Source organism: Lemur catta, chromosome 1 (assembly GCF_020740605.2).
Source record: "Lemur catta isolate mLemCat1 chromosome 1, mLemCat1.pri, whole genome shotgun sequence".
Lineage (NCBI taxonomy): Eukaryota > Metazoa > Chordata > Mammalia > Primates > Lemuridae > Lemur > Lemur catta.
In genome coordinates, this window is record NC_059128.1 from 230381900 (window position 1) to 230399388 (window position 17489).

The following is a 17489-nucleotide window of genomic DNA, read 5'->3' on the forward strand; positions in this document are numbered from 1 at the left end:
GCTACTCGGGAGGCTGAGGCAGTAGGATCGCTTAAGCCCAGGAGTCTGAGGTTGCTGTGAGCTGGGCTGATGCCACGGCACTCACTCTAGCCCGGGCAACAAAGTGAGACTCTGTCTCAAAAAAAAATAAAAAAAATAAAAAAATAAAAAAATAAAAAAATAAAAAAAAAAAAAGAATTTACTATATGGTGAGACTAAGTGATTGCTTCCAGAAATTCTACTTATTCTAGAGTGAAACAGAATAACCATTAGATAATTACAGCAATATTATTGATTGAAACTTTTTAGCAGAATTTACAAAACTTCCTTATATTGGTACATGTTGACACAGTGGTACATGTTGACACAGTTATAGGTAAAATGATGTAATATTTGGATGTCTGTGACAGAAGAAAAAAGTTGGTAGGGAAGAGACAAAACAAGATTGGCAAAATGTTGATAATTTTTGAAGCTGGGTGAAGGTTTATTCTTCTGTTCTATTGTTAGGTGTGTTTGTTAAATTTCTGAAATAAGAGTCTTTTTTAAAAAAAGTTTAAAAGAGGAAAGAAAAAAATTTTAAATACAGAAGTAAAGTGGGCATCACATCTTCTGGGATATAACATAAGTAATTTTTGTCCATAGCCAATAGTAGCATTTTGCACAGCCATGGTCATCAAAGTTAAGACCTCTAGGCTTTTCTGTGGAACCCAGCAGCAAGTGAGTCTTAGCACTGTGTTCTGGGAACTGAATGTATTTCCTCTAATGTAATTAGTTATACGAGTATATATGGTTGGGGGCTACAGGGGTGCTGTGATATCCTCTCTTTTCTTTGGGGCAAGATTATGAAAATCAGGAATAGAATGGGTCATAGGATACTGCTTTTCCATGGCAAAATTCAGTGCTTCTCCTTCCCACTGAAGATTTATTTTGCCATGATAAAGATCCTCCTCTCTCCAGCCCTCAGGCACTTCATTGTGTCTGTAGAGTATTTTGCCCAGCTATAGTTGTCCCCAAAAAGAAAACAAAAGTTGGAGATTATTACTTCCTTTTGTAGCCGTAGGGTTTCTTTTCCTTTTGGCCTGGGAACAGCAAGGAGTTACTTGGGAGGTCAGGGTGGGGGCTGAGAGGGAATGAAGCCTTCTTCCTGACAGTCAAGCCTTGGCCAACTCCCCTAGACCACTAGTTGTACCACAGTTAGTTCCATTCAGCAAAAATAACTTGTAAACTTGTTGACATTTTTGTCCTCTTTACAATTCATTGTTTATTTTTCTGTGACAGAGAATTTTGATGCAATTATCACTGAGCTTTCTGACAAAAGGGAAATAGCTAAGGAATTTTGATGAGTTACCCACTTCATTAATCAGAACAAGCATCTCTAGTGACAGGGTTAGAATTACAATGAAGATTAGATAGCAAATTGCTGTTCCACCTAATGTCAATCATTCCCAGTGACAGCAGTGTGATTACACTTCAGGAAAGAGCTTTTCTTGCCAACAGAACAAGGGCAACTCCAGTGCAGGTAATAAATTTAGCAGGGCAAGCTGTCATTTCTTCTCTTCAGTGGAATCCTTAACAACCAAATAATGTCTTGTGGAAGATTTTGAGGGGAAGAAACCATTTCACTTTAAAACTTTCTAAATTTCACCTTGTAGTATTTTATTTTAGAAATTATTATAGGTGTATACTTAGGAACAGTTCTTCCCACAGTGATTTTCTGTATTGTATTTGCTTATATCAAACTTGAGTTATCACGACAATGATGATAAAGAGATGGTAGAAGTTAGGAAGAGAATGCTATATTTGAAAATCTACCAGAATAAAAACATGGCACAAAAATAAATGAACTAGGAGAGAAATGGAGGGGAGTCAGAATAGTTACCTGGCTAGTTAAAACTTTAAGTTCTCTTGGCTTAAAAGAAGAAAAGTAATCCTCTTCCAACCCGGTTATGGTTTTAAATACTAGTTCTTGTTCAAAGAGCAAAAAGATAGAGCATTATTGTAGTTCCAGAATGTAGAACTGAAGAGGAGAAGCAGGCCTGGGAGCAGCAGGGGGCGGGAGGAGTAGAGAGAATAAATAGATCATGTCTGTGGAAATGTGCCACTTCTCCGCCCTTCTAAATAAAAACAGAGCTAGCATCTTCTTCCAGAGGAGACAGGACTGAGAGTATGTTCCTTTCCCAAATATTTTCTTCCGAGCATATTTATGGGACTCTTGTTTACCTGAATCATGTTTGCTATGAATCAAGAATAACTAAGCAGCTTTTCTTGATTCATGCTTTGCTTTTTTATTTAAATTTTAATGGGATTGCTCCCACTGTTAGGTATTTATTCAAAGGAAAAGAAATCAGTATATTGAAGAGATACCTCTCTCATGTGTTCATTGCAGCACTATTCACAAACATATGGAATCAACCTAAGTGTTCATCAGCAGACAAATGGGTAAAGAAAATGTAGTGTGTATACGGCACGGAATACTATTTGGCCATAAAAAAAAATGAAATCATATAATTTGCAGCAACATGGATGGAACTGGAGGTCATTATGTTAAATGAAATGAGCCAGGCACAGAAAGACAAATATTACATGTTCTTACTCATATGTGGGAGCTAAAAGAGTTGATCTCATAAAGGTAGAGAGTAGAATGATAGATATTAGAGGCTGGGAAGGGTGGGTGGGTGGCAGGGAGCAGTGAATGAGATGTAGGTTAACAGGTAAAAACATACAGTTAGATACAAGGTATAAATTCTGGTGTTCAACAGCAGAGTAGAGTGACTATAGTTAACAACGTAGACTGTAGTACATTTCAAATTTATAGTTAACAATGTAGAGTGACTATAGTATATTTCAAAGTAGCTAGAAGAGAGAACTTGAATTGTTTCCAACACAGAAATGATAATATTCAAAGTGATAGACACCTCAGATACCTTGACTTGATCATTATACATTCTACAAATGTAACAAAATATCTATATATACCCCATAAATATGTAAAATATTATGTATCAATAAAAAGTAAAAATCAAAAAAATTTTAATGAGATTGCTTTTTTGAACAGGCAGGAAAAAACCAATAGCAAGTCAATTTCAAGAAAGCAGTTGCTGTATGAGTCTGTCACTTTGCTGTTGTTAACTTCTGAGTGGTAAAACTGTATTATACCTTTAAAACCAGGCATTTTGCTCTCAACGTCTCAACTCAAAATTTTCCTACCTAAATTCAGATATGATCCTAACCAATGCTTTTCTACCATGACAAGTTATATGTAGAGTTTTTTTTTCCATTATAAAAGGAGCAAAAAATCTGCCCTTCCTTTTTAGGAGAGACTTTTTGCCTAATATATTAGAGTCATCAGGGTGCCTGATTCCTTAGGTGTACCACTAACTCTTTACTTTGTGAATTGAGTCATTGTACCTTCCTCTACTTGAAGTTTTAGTTTGATAAGATAAATCGTAATAATATCTACAATTTCTATTTTGTAATTATGGTCTAAAAATTAATAAAATAGTACATGTAAATTGCTTTGAACTTTACAGAGAAAAGGACCATAGAAATTCCAAGACACTATTAATAGTACTGTTATTGTCAAGGTGGATTATGTTTGTACTGTTTCATCATTAGAAATAATCCAAGAGTTAAAATTAGAAATAGCTATGCATAGAATATTTCACCAAGGCATTAAAGAAGAATCTCTTAAATGAATCTGGCAAATAGATGCCAGATATTTTCTTTTGACGATGTCACTCAAGTTAACACCATTTTTTTCTATGCCATATTTTATGGAGCAGATAAATAATGGAAAAAGCATACCCCCTCAACCTGGCAGCTTCTTGTTATGACTAAAGGCTTATCCAATAGTCAGTATATCTCCTTTCCTTCCTCCCTTCCTTCCTTTCTTTCTTCCATTCTTCCATTCTTCCTTCCTTTCAGGGATCTAAAGTGAAGGTCTGGAAAAATGTGTCCTCCTTTGACATAATGGAAAGGGAATAAGGGCTTTTTAAAATTTGCCATCGTTTCTCCTAATGAGATATTATAATAAAGAATATTGTGTAGTTTGTCTAAATGGGATTATAACTGATTTCCATTCTAGCCAAATGGGCTATTGCTAAGAATTCTAGCTTATTCTTTCTTATGTTATAGGTCTTTTTATTTATATATCTTCTCTTCCTGTAACCTACCAAATGTAGAGATTATATCTTAAATGATTATGTTCAGAGTTCCCAAATTCAAACACAGTGGTAGGTGCTTAGTAAAAGTTGAAATGGCGAAAGTTAAATATTTTTACAGAGGAGGAAGCAGTAAATGGAGCTGACCCTGATAAAGCTGCCAAGTTCTTGAAGCTGGCTGTCAGGCATCCCCCATACTTCTCACAAAGTCACTTCCTGTGTGGTTACTTTCTGTTTTTGTGCTCCCACACTCTGTGCCACTCTTAGATTTGCCATCCCATTTGTGGGACCTATTCCCTTCTCTCAGGAGACTCACAGTGTCGTGGAAGTCAGTAAACCAGTGATTATGGCATAGTATGATGAGTGATTAACTTAAGAAAGCATCGATTGCTCTGGGAACACAGTGGATGGGAGCTTACATTTGGGGAGAGGAGTTGGTCATAGGAGGGCTTCTTGAGAGAGGTGACTCCTGAAGTAGTAGTCAGGCAGAGAGAGAGCAGAAAAAAAGGACAGAGAAATTAGTATGAACATAGATAGGAAAGTGTGAAACAGCATGTTTGGTGTTAAGGCTGAAAGCTGAAAGTAATTTGATCTAGAAGGTGCATAAAATTTGCTAAGAAGATAGAAGATATAGGCAAAGACTAGGTCTCAGGGATTTTCTTAGACTAGGATTATGAGTAAAGTACTACTCTGGGGACATCCTTACGGTCAGTAGACTTTGTCTAATTTGCTGTCAGTTGCATATAGTGGAAGATTGCAGGCAGCCCGAACATCTAGTCTCTCAAGGCTCACTAATGCTTTGACGTGGTCAATAGCAGCTGAGCTGAATTTATTGCTTCTTAGCTGTTTTATTCTCAGGTACCAGAGACCCCATTCTGTCCTCTTGGGATCTACCATGCTTACTTTTGTAGGACATCAGTGGTGTCAGTAATAGGAATGAATTAAATGGTTGATATTTTAAGCTCCAAGACAGGCTGGCAGGGGAAGTCATATCAGAAGCAAGTGTTTCAAGCTTCTCAAACAAGCCCTTTACTTCATGTCTTAGATGTAAGTTGTTATTTCAGCTCCCCACAGGACTGATGCCTTACAATGTAAATTAAGTATTTTACTTTAAGTCATGAGGCTGAGACTGCCTCAGTTGCATGACTTGAATATTTCTTGTCACTATTAGCATCAAGGAATTGTGCTTTGTCTGTTGTCTTCCATCAAGACAACACTTCCTAGATTAGGTTAAAAAAGCATGCGGGGAAAATCTGAGGAGAGAGCTCTCAATATTAGGTATTAGAAACACTATCGCTGATGGGTGGTGATATTCCAAATATTTCCACTGCAGTGTCAAAAGCGGTATTTCTCTGCCTGGCACAAGCTGATTCTCGATCATAGGATGAAGCTGGGGAAAGCTGGGACCCTGTCCGACTGGAAGATTCAACTGAAGGTCCTGCGGGCCTGGAGAGACTACACAAGATCCCAGAAGTTGCAGCGGGAGACTCAAGCCTTGGAACAGGATCTTAGAGAAGAAAACAGGTACCATTACTTGTACCATTATTATTTATAACATGCTGTTATTTATAACATACTATAGTATGTTTATCTGGTACATTTTCCTCCTGAAGAATCCAGAAATAAACTTTAAAAATGCTGTTGCCTGGAATCATCTTATCTACTTACGAAATATGGTAATCACAGTTTTTCTATGTTACATCTCAAACTAGAAAATTTTCACTGAAAATTATAAGCAAACAAAATTATTGGATTAAAATATACTAACGTACATGATTTTCTTTCTTTAAAGGAAACAACTATTAGGCTGTTCCCTTGCCTTCTGGTGTAGTAGCATTGTACCTTGGACCATCTTACAGTTCAAAAGAGGGAGTTTGGTTTATATGCCAATAATTCTCATTGACAGAAATCACTGTCTGCACATAGAATGTTAATTAAGTACACAGGGAACATCCATCTGGGAGGGCCGACCTGCCAGGAGTGATTCCTCCCACTATGCTCTCTTTTGTTCCACACCTTATTTAGAGGTTTTTGACGTCTTTATATCAGCTTCCTCTTATGCTTGTGAATGACACAGAATTTTATCTTCAAATGAAGTTTGCTTTGTTCCATCATCTTAAAATTAAATACATTTCTTTTTCCCACTTTCAAATTTAACTTTGCTTTCTTGAATCAAAATCATAGATATAGAAGGAACCATTTGTTTATTTTGGGTAGGGGGTTCATGTTCTTATGTGTAATAACTTCCCTACTGACAATTCTATCATTCATTTCGGGTGAAAAATTGAGTGAATGGTATATGGAAGTATTATTACGTAGAAGGGTATGGCACTCCCTGGAGCTATGCAATCCTGTGACAGCATCAGGCCCTGGAGACTGATGCATGGCTTCCTGTCCTCAAAGAACTCACAGTTGTATGGGAAAAAAGGAATTAGAGACAGTACAGGTGTTGAGTAGTATTGTGAACTGAGTAATACATTCCCATCTGCTGCTGAGGACATGGAAGAGGGAAGTGTTGCTGTGGCCAAGGAGGCTCCTAAAGAGTGCCAGGAAAGCCTTTATCAAGATGATGGGTCTTGATCTGGGGTCTGTGCAGTAAATAGGATGTTGCTAGGTGGAGATGGAGGTGATGGCATGAAGTATAGCCATCTGGATTGGCTGGAGATCATCAAGCATATGGTTGTCAAGTTCATCAACTTCTGGAAACCCTTGAATGCCAGGACAAGAAGTTTAGATATTCTTTGGTAATTAAAGGTGAATATTTGAAGGTTTTTAAGGAGCAGGGTGACCTAGTCAATTTCCCTTTCCTGTAGTATGCTGGGAGAGATCTTCAGTGGAAAGAAAAAAGAGGCCAATATAAAAAACTATCCTGTAGTTTGTTTCCAAAATCTGAGGACCTAGTGATTGATATAAGGAATTGGGATGATAGCTTACTGAAAAAGGAATAGCTGGCAGGATTTTTTGGATAAAGAAGGGAAACTGGAATTGTTGTAAAGTGGAAGCAATGTGAGTGAGGGCATAGGTGAGTGGAAATTAAGATGTTGAAGTTAAGTGGCCTGTGAGATTTACATGCTAGAAGAAACTTGTATAAGAAAAATCTGGAGAATTTAAGATTCCATTCCAATTAAACTGTTTAAATATAAAAGCACTAAATGGGGATTTCATAATAGCATGATGTGCCAATTTTTTTAAAAAAGATCTTCTCAGAACTTTTTGTCTCATATCTGTGAATTATTTTCAGGTGTCTATTTTTAAATGTTCAGAATGAGTACTAAACTTTTTTAAACTGCCACAGTTAGAAAATATTTAACTTATAATAATTTTTTACTATAAAGCCTTAGAGCAAAAAAATCCTAGAGCAAGAAAGCACCTCAAAGATTGTCTGATTCAGCCCCTCATTTTCCAGATGATAAAAGTAAGGCCCAGAGACAATAAATGACTCTCTCAAGGTCACGGAGGTAAGAGAAGCTAGACCAGGACTATAGCCTTGTCCGTTTGATTCTGAGTCAGATACTTTTTCCTACACTTCACTGCTCAATCTGTTAAAACAAATAGCATCTAGGTCATGGTTCCCTAAGACAGCCATGTTTTTTAGTTATACTACAATTTACTTTAGACTGTTGCAGATGGAAAATAAAAGTGGCAGTTAACAAACGGCAAGTCATGCTAGAAATGTATGAGGAAAAAGGAGTTATTAAAAACAAACTTTCCTTTGTGTTGGTTTCCTACAAATCCCTGGCTCTCTGTATGTTGTACTTTGTTCTAGAGATTGTTTTAGGAAATTAAGTTGGGTGGTTTTGTTTAAAAATGGTTAGGATATTAAAGGTGGAGAAAAAAGCTCACGGGTAGCTGCTACAAGCAGAAACCAAGAGATTTCATGGGCTTAAGAGTGTCAAGAGAGCCAGCACCCTCTTTGCTGTGCTCATCAGGGTTTCTCCCAGTGCCTCAATGGACACCAAAAACACTTGAAAAATAAGCGAGTCCGTGATGAATGAAGAACTCAGTTGCCTCCTCTCTCATTATTTAACTTGAAAGGGTTTTCAAACATTCTTTCTAAATAGTGAGCTCAAGGGATGGAAAACAGCATTTATTATAATAGGTTACTCATTGTTGAAACTTAACTCTCACACAGATTGACAAAACACAGGTGATTCTGTGGCCCATTCACCTGGACATTGAAATGATTTGTTATGTCCCTTATTCAGATGTCAGCTGTGACCTCATCCTCCAGCTCCTGCATCCACATTTGTTTTGCCATCTGGGGTTTCCACATACTGGCCTGTGCCCCATGCTGGGCTTTTTTTCTTTTTCCTCTTTCCTTTCTGTTCTCCCCACCTTCTCTTTGGAGCAATAACAAATCCCTCTCTTCTTATTATTTAAAATTTTGCAACCATCTTTTCTTACTGAGCCTGTGCTCGGAGTTTCACCTTCACTCCAAGGATTTATCCACTTACTTCTTCTAAAAATGCATCTTGCTTTCCCTAATAGGAATTGTGATCACTCTACTTTTGTCCATCTCTTCTTTTTAAAGAAGTAATGGTGTTATAAAATTTCAATATAATATTGTGATACAATTTCAACATTAACAAATATTTCCAAATTCTGAGGATTTGCTTACTCGGGTAATGTGACAACATTCTAGTATATAACACTAAGTTAGACCTTTTGACATGGTGGTTATTGAAGACTTCCCACTCCTTCTCTCTCCCTTCCTCCTTGAATTTATGGCCAGCCCCAGACAAAATTGGGAAGATAAAATTCAAAGTCTTCTGCCAACCCTTTCTGAGCCCTGCTTCCCTGATTTCTCAGTTCTTTCCTAGGAAGCTCCTCTGTCTTTCACATTTTCTGTTTTGCCCTCTCTTGCACCAGTGCTTTGTGCCTTTCCCAGAACATACTTTTATTGCTTCCCTCTGTCCCTTAAGCCCCTCACTCTTTGTTACTGCAATCCTCAATTGATATGTTATCCCTTCCAGGAAACTTATTTATAGTTTAACAGGCATTGTCTGAAAACAGTGCCTAAAACATAAGTTACAGTAATTTGAGGGTACTGTGGCATGCCAGTGAAACAACTGGCCCTTTGGCATTCCTCAAACGATGTCATTTACTCATTCATTCATTCTGTTTGATGGAGTGAATTCATTCAGTCAACCAGCTTTACTGATGCTTACTGTATACTAGACCCTCTCCTAAGTACTAGGAATGGGACAAAAAAAGTATTAAACAATCTTGCCTTCTAGAAGTTTTCAATCTAAGTAAGGAAGTTAAAGATTGTACCTAAATATTAAAAATAATTGCAACAGAAGACACCATAAGATAAATACTTAGGAGTGAAATAGACTTGGCTATCATGCATTATAATCCCCTCAGGAACTTTTTATAAATAGGAATTCGTGGGCCCCACCTCTGAGAGAGGCAGAATGTAGCTAAGTAGAAGAGGGTAGTTTTCAGTTTGAGGAAAAACTGGTAAACTAGTACATAAGCAGGCTTGTGTGGGAACAGGTCGGGGGAACCTGCCAGGCTCGCCCGGAGGTGCAGCAGGGAAGTGAGGTTGAATTGAAAATAGACTGTCAGATATTCCAATTTCCAGTACTCCTGATTTCAGTGTTCTTTTGGGCACTCATTTATAGAGTGCATCTGTTAATCGTGTTCGATTGTCCTTCCCTCTGTGCTTGCCTGGGTATGCAGGTGAGCAGCTAGAAGCTGCATAGCATCTGCAGTTAGTAAAGCTCCTGGTATCTCTGTCAGACAGGCAGGAGGACCAGACTTGTACTGCCTGGCTCACTTTAAAACATTTTAAGACAGAATTGTCTCATCTTCCACTTTTTCCCTGGGGGCTACCTGGTGCATTTTTGAAAGCATGAGCTTATTCATTGCTATTCCTGCTGAACCTGCTCATCCCAAGTGCAACTGTTCCTGTCACTGCTGTTTTATATTCTGCATCAGATTTCGGCACTCAGTCGGATCAGTAGTATGCAGTTATTTATGATTTCTCATTCCCTTTTAAAAAATTCAAGATACTTTTTATATATCTCCTAATCTTGCCCTAAGATAGCATTACTACCTTACATGTGAATTTTGTTCTATATTTTCAGGGTTTTTTAAAAAATTTATTAGATTCTCAAACAAATTTTCTTGTAGGATAGGTAGTGTAGTAGGGCTTATTTACACCATGTTTGAGAATGTGTCTGTGGCTTAGAAACTTTCAGTCACTTGCCCAGTGTCCCATATCTAGTTAAGTGTCCGTACTTCTGGGTTCTAGAATACGCAGCCATCATTAAGTATCACTTGAGGTGTTGATCTTGAGCAGCAAGGTTCATACTTAAATTCCTATTTAAACTTTTTGTATTTTATATTCCTAGGTCTGCAGAAACAGCCTTTCTCTGCATGCATGTATATAATTGTGATGATCAATTTATATACGCTTGCTGGAAATCCCCTGATTTCAGCTTTGGAACATATTGGGATAGGCTGTTTTTCATAAAGGAAATTTTATGTCCTTAATTTTATGATTCTCTGGGAACTATGTCTGAAACCATTTCTTTAGGTGAGGATACCCAAGTGAATTCCATCTGACTAAGATTTGAAGAAATTTAAGTGATTTGTCACTTTCAGAAGTATTTACGGTTTTAGTGTCATCTTTTAAAAAGCCTGGAACTTGGCTTATATGGAACGTTACCACTCTGCTGCAGTGAACTTCCAGGGAGCAGGAGTGGAACCAGCCTTGCCTTTGGATCCCTGGCTTCCGTGCTCTGCTCTTCCAGCTTGCCCCACAAATACAGATATTTTAACTATTTTCAAATCCCCTATATAACCACTGTAGCATGGGCTTTAAGCACTATAGTGAACATGCATTTTTTAAATTTTTTTAGTCTTGTTATATTCACAGAAATATTTTTCTCTTTGCCTTTTTATAGTGTCCAAATAATTTCTTCCCTGACAGTCAAAAACCCAGTACTGCTTTTGGCTGTTTATGCCGTAAAACATGAAATTAATATATCAGGTAAATTTCACACTCCTCCTTCCTGAGCAGATTGATGTAAATTAAATTTCACATTAATCAGACAGAGCAACATACATCTTCTATCCTGTGGAAATTTATGATTTTTACTCACTTGAATGAAGTGTTACAGGGTTTTTTGTTTGTTTCACTGTTAACACACTGATATTTTTGGAGCTTTGTTCTTACCTGTGTTGCTACCTAAATATTATTATTCTAAAATTTTTATTTCAAGCTTATTCAGTCTCATATTAGACATATTATTTATTTCCATAAAAGTAATATATTATGTGTAAATATTATCACCTACATTATACTTTTATTACAAAAACCATCAGCAAGCCTATCATCAAGTATTTTTTGAGTACCTATCAATGCATTAGTAGAAAGCAATTAAAAATAATGAAATATGCTGTTGGCAGAGTTGCTTACTTTTAAAGGAAATATAGAATAGATTAGAACAGAAATATTTAGTATATCTCTAATAGTAAGGGTAAATACTGTTTGGTGAAATTTTGTTTCCATTATATATACTTTTGTTTCATGTATACTTAAACTTGTATATTGACTCACAGTGTAAAATTTTTTTTTTTTACTGTAGGTGGCAGTCAGAAAAGGTTTAAAAGTCATGTAAATGTTTAAGAGCCATAGAAATGTTCTCCTGACTCATTGACTTAAGAACTTTATGATTTTCTTGATATGACCCCAAAGAGTTCATGAGGAGCTTTAAACATTATGTATGTTTAACACAAATGAATATGCAAACAGTTATGGAGAACTTGATACAAGTCACCGTTACAAGATAAAATCAAGTGTGTGTCTAAATAATATTAGATTTTAAACCTCAAAACTGATCCCTAATGCCACATAACAAGTTCCAAGCTCACAACCCACTTCTTCAGGGATAATAACCATCCGCTTATAGATGTATCTCAGAGACCTCTATGCTTGAATTCTCGACTGGCTGCCACCAAAGTGTCTCCTAATGGAGGTTCCCATTGGGAATGGACTGTGCCTGGCAGTAACACCACTTCCCAACTCCACTCAGTCTTGTCCCCTAATGTTTATAAGGTTTCCAGGAATCAAAGGGAGCTGTTCCTTAGGAAGGTATAGATGATGAATAAATTCCATGAGAGCAAGTGCCTTCCCTTTGTCTTTCACACATGTCTAGTGTTTAGCAAGTATCTGCACAAGGCAGTCGTGCATTCAGTTCAAGAGTTTGCTAAATGAGTCCTTCTCTTTAGCAATCCTTTCTCTGACCAAGTCCTTTGACAAGATTCACTCTCATGGTTTTACTTTGACTTTTATAAGTCTTACATTTAATTATGGACAATTCATTTGTTAATTAGTATAATTTTGTTCCTTTCTCTTTTTCCCAAACCTCTACTTTTCTTGGATTTCCATGCATAGCTGAATCTCTCTCAATTATGCATTTATCTTTTAAAAGTAATTATTTATATACCTATTCTTTTTGCTCCTTCTGTTCCAGAAGCTGTCAGAAATTATTTTATGGCAATCAAAAACTTTAATATATCTTTGTGACATGATAGAACAGAGCAGTTAGTTTTTCTTTTTCACGGTAATGTCTTGAGGTACCAATACCATCTATGAGGAGACCCTTTGCACTGGGGAATTTCTAAAGTAATTCCATTTAGCTTAATACAGAAGGATAAGCTAGAGCTAAATGGAAACATTTCTGGTACTACTTTGGACTTGTGCTTTATTCATATTGTCAATTAACAAAATGTAAATGGCTTCTTTATTTTAATGAAAGTGCTTTGTTACTTAGAAAACAACAATTGGCCACTGAGTATAACCGGAAACAAGTTCTCCGACACTGCTTTACAGAATGGCAGCATTGGCATGGTGCAGAGCTCCTGAAGAGAGAGCTGGCTCAAACAAAGGAGGAAACTAGGAAGAAAATGGATGAGCTGCTGAAGGCAGTGTCACTAGGGAAACTCAGTGCAAATGGGTCATCAGGTATCAGTCTACCTGAGGAGGCAAGAGCCATGGTGGGTCCACTGGTAAGAAATGGAGAGGTACGTTGTTTTTCCTTTGTTTGATCATCCTGCTTATTAAGCACTTGCATTTGAGCTTTGCACTTTGATAGCTAGTATAAATCAGCCATTGTCAGATTGCCTTGTCTAGGCTATCAAAATATTAGAGCTGCTACCATGCACAAAGCTTACCTTTCAGGCAGTATTTATTTTCTTGAACAGAATCTTCTTCACTTCACATATAAACTTTGGAAGTTAGTAGGGACATAATACAGAGAGGGGACTTAAAACAACTAAGTGAAATTCTCCTTTAGGCACAGATAGATAAAGCACTGTTTACAACTCTTGAACTCCTCTCTTTTGATCTTTGGGCATTTCCTTTCTAAATGAGCTTGTGACTTATAAGAATTCTAGAATTTTAGGGCCCAGCGCGGTGGCTCACGCCTGTAATCCCAGCACTCTGGGAGGCCGAGGCGGGTGTATCGTTTGAGCTCAGGAGTTCGAGACCAGCCTGAGCAAGAGTGAGACCCCATCTCTACTAAAAAAAATAGAAAGAAATTATCTGGACAGCTAAAAATATATATAGAAAAAAATTAGCCGGGCATGGTGGTGCATGCCTGTAGTCCCAGCTACTAGGGAGGCTGAGGCAGAAGGATTGCTTAAGCCCAGGAGTTTGAGGTTGCTATGAGCTAGGCTGATGCCATGGCACTCTAGCCCGGGCAACAGAGCAAGACTCTGTCTTGAAAAAAAAAAAAAAAAGAATTCTAGAATTTTAGAATTTTAATTTTTCTAATAAGAAAAGTCATATGTACTAATTGTAACAATTTGGTAGGGAAAAAATCCCAGAGGATAAAAATTCTATCATCTGTAGATAACCACTAATAATATGTTAAAGTATAGTCTTCTAGTCTCTTCTCTTTTCAAGAACATGAAAATTTGTCTCTTTTAATATTTTATTTAGCTTTTAAATTTTCTTTAGTCAGGTCTTTGAGGATATCTAGTCTGTTGTAATTCAGGAAAAGGAAGGAAGGAAGGCCATAATTTTTTCTTTTTAATATTAATGTAATTCTGTTTGTGAAAAAATTTTTTTGCATTTTCACAATATAACATGAGAATTTTCTGTGTCACTACATATACTTCTGCAACAGTAGTTCTCAACTGACAATGTACCTCAGAATCAGACATACTAAATCAGAACTTCTGGGTGTGTGGTTGCTGTATTTTTGTTAAATATTAACAGGTGAACCTAAGACATATCCCCTGGTTAAAGACTACAATTCTGTGCCATCATTTTGTAATGACTACATGATATTCTGTAATGAACCATAAACTAGAATCTGTTTAACTCTTCTATTGTCGGAGTTTAAGTTGTTTCATGTTTGCCACGATTATAAGCAATGTTTCAGTGAATAACCTAGTAGCTAAATCTTTGCACATATCCATGATGCTTTATTAGGATGATACCTAAAAATAGAATATGTGTTCTATTTTCATCTTAATATTGCTTCAATATTTGCATTTCCTTGATAACTAGTGAGGTTAAACATTTTTATATTGGGTATACAGTCATGCACAGCATAATGATGATTTGGTCAACAACTGACTGCATATTTGATGGTGGTCCTGTAAGATTATGATGGAGTTGAAAACTTCCTGTCACCTAGTGACTTCCTGATGATCCTGACCCTGTGTAGGCCTAGGCTAATGTGGGTGTTTGTATCTTAGTTTTTGACAAAAAAGCTTAAAAATTAAAAAAAAAAAAAACTACAATAACATTTTAAAAATAGAAAAAAGCTTAATCAGTGTATAAAGAAAAAATATTTTTGTACAGCATACAGTGTGTTTGTGTTTTAAGCTAAGTGTTACCACAAAAGAGTCAAAAAGTTAAAAAAAATTTTACAGTTTATAAAGTAAAAAAGATATACTAAGCTAAGGTTAATTTATTATTGAAGAAAAATATTTAAAAAATAAATTTAGTGAAACCTAAGTGTACAGTGGTTACAAAGTCTGCAGTAGTATATGGTGGTAATGTCCTAGGCCCTCACATTCACTCACCATTCACTCACTCACTCACCCAGAGCAACTTCCAGTCCTGCAAACTCCATTCATAGTAGGTACCCTATACAGGGTGTACCATTTTTTATCTTTTATACTGTACTTTTACTGTATCTTTTCTATGTTTAGATATGTTTAGATATACAAATCTAAACCATAAATCTTACCACTATGTTACAATTGCCTACAGTATTCAGTACAGTAACATGCTATCTAGCTTTGTAGCCTAGGCACAATAGGCTATACTATATGGCCTAGGTATGTAGTAGGCTATACCATCTAGGTTTGCATACGTACATGCTATGATGTTGGCACAACAACAAAATTGCCTAACAGTACAGTTCTCAGAACATATTCACGTCGTTAAGCAATGCATGACTATATATATATCTATACATGGATATAGAAAGATAGATACAGGTGCTTAGTGACTTCTCTCTTCATGCCTTTGTCCATTTTTCTATTTGGTTACATATCTTTTTCTTATTTATAGGAGCTCTTTATATTTTTTAAGACTATTGATGCTTTTACATATGTTACAAACAATTTTTCTACTTTTTCATTTGTCTTTTTGGCTTAGTTATAGTGTTTGGTACTATACACAGCTGTTAAGTTTTTATAAAGTCAATCCTGTCAGTATTTTCTTTCATCATTGCACTTGTCATGTTTAGAAAGGCTCTTGGAGAAGATCCTTTACTCGCTCCCCTCCACCCTCCACATAATGCTGTTAAATACTTAACTCAGACATGTAAAATTAAATAGGGCACTGGAGGGTCCCCAGCCTTGCTTTTTACCCTGATTATTGCTAGTAAGTAGGCTGGTTTTAATTTAAGCTTATTCTCTCAGCAAAGGGGCATCATGAGGATGCTTATTGGGACTTATGTAATATTTTGGTCCCTTCCCCTAGGCAATTAATCTACCTTTATGTCAGTTAGATAATTTTGTCTCCATTGAGACCCAAAAGAGATGTCTATCTTAAGAAATAGCTGTATGGAACCTTTTACCTTACAAAGTTCCACAGCTATTATCCTTAAATGAAGAAAAGTCAGCAGAAAGTATTTTTTAACCTGTACAAAACAAAAAAATCACTATAGACTCAAGGAAAAAAGCCTCCAAATCTCCAACATCAAGAACAAAAGATGTTTTCAAGAAAGGATAATATTATTTTAAAAAATAGAGCAAATGGGCCGGGCGCGGTGGCTCACGCCTGTAATCCTAGCTCTGGGAGGCCGAGGCGGGTGGATCGCTCGAGGTCAGGAGTTCGAGACCAGCCTGAGCAAGAGTGAGACCCCGTCTCTACTAAAAATAGAAAGAAATTATCTGGCCAACTAAAAATATATACAAAAAAAAAATTAGCCGGGCATGGTGGCTCATGCCTGTAGTCCCAGCTACTCGGGAGGCTGAGGCAGAAGGATTGCTTAAGCCCAGGAGTCTGAGGTTGCTGTGAGCTAGGCTGATGCCACGGCACTCACTCTAGCCCGGGCAACAAAGTGAGACTCTGTCTCAAAAAATAAAATAAAATAAAATAAAATAAAAATAAAAAATAGAGCAAATGAAAGTAGAGAGCTTCAATAGACTCTACAGGTTACTAAATAAACTAATATTTTCCAGAGTATAGAGTAAAATATGAACAAATAAAAATATAAAATCTTTAGTTAGATGTTCATTAATTATACAATCATAGGAAGCCATGTACCATGTACCAAGAACACACATATTGTACCTTGAAATTTTTCAAAATTACCAGTTAGCTAATAGGTGATTTTCTCTAATTAAGCCAGACTGTTCACTCTTGTTCTATTAAGTACAATCTGTACCATTAAGCTTTTCTTTCATTCTCTTATTTTCACCTTAAAAAGTTACCCTGATCTAAAAGAAATCCTGTTGCTTTACTCAAGGCTTTTTATACAGTCTTGCTGGGTTAATAACGTGTCATTACCACAAAGTTTAAAAGAGCCTAAAACACATACCTGGCTTGATGCTAAATTACTTACGCAGGTGTTCTCATGAATAAGTGTTCACTGACATTTCTGAAATAAAAGGTTATTTTCAAAAGTCTTTAACATGTCAGAGTTTCCATATATCACATCTTTCACTTCATCTCAGTCTGTAGAAAGCATTTCCAATATCATGAAAAATATTTTTTAGTACTTTGAAGGTGGCATCCTGTTAGAGCTAGAAGTTTCTGATATTAGATAGCTTTGAGTATATTTCTCTTTATGCCACTGCAAATGGCAGAATCAAAAACTGGTCAGATCTTAGACCGTGGAATCAAACCATTCTAGAAGAGACATTTTAACT

The 17489-nt window shown here is 36.5% G+C and overlaps 1 protein-coding gene across 2 annotated transcripts in view; it reads left to right on the forward strand.

Annotated features, from left to right (window-relative positions):
* Nucleotides 1–17489, forward strand: part of CCDC191 (coiled-coil domain containing 191) — a 96799-nt gene that overhangs the window by 37135 nt on the left and 42175 nt on the right. For both annotated transcript variants that reach the window (XM_045540241.1, XM_045540242.1), the window contains 2 exons: nucleotides 5473–5663; nucleotides 12926–13175. In XM_045540241.1, coding sequence (XP_045396197.1) covers nucleotides 5473–5663; nucleotides 12926–13175 — 441 coding nt within the window. The remainder of the gene's footprint in view (nucleotides 1–5472; nucleotides 5664–12925; nucleotides 13176–17489) is intronic.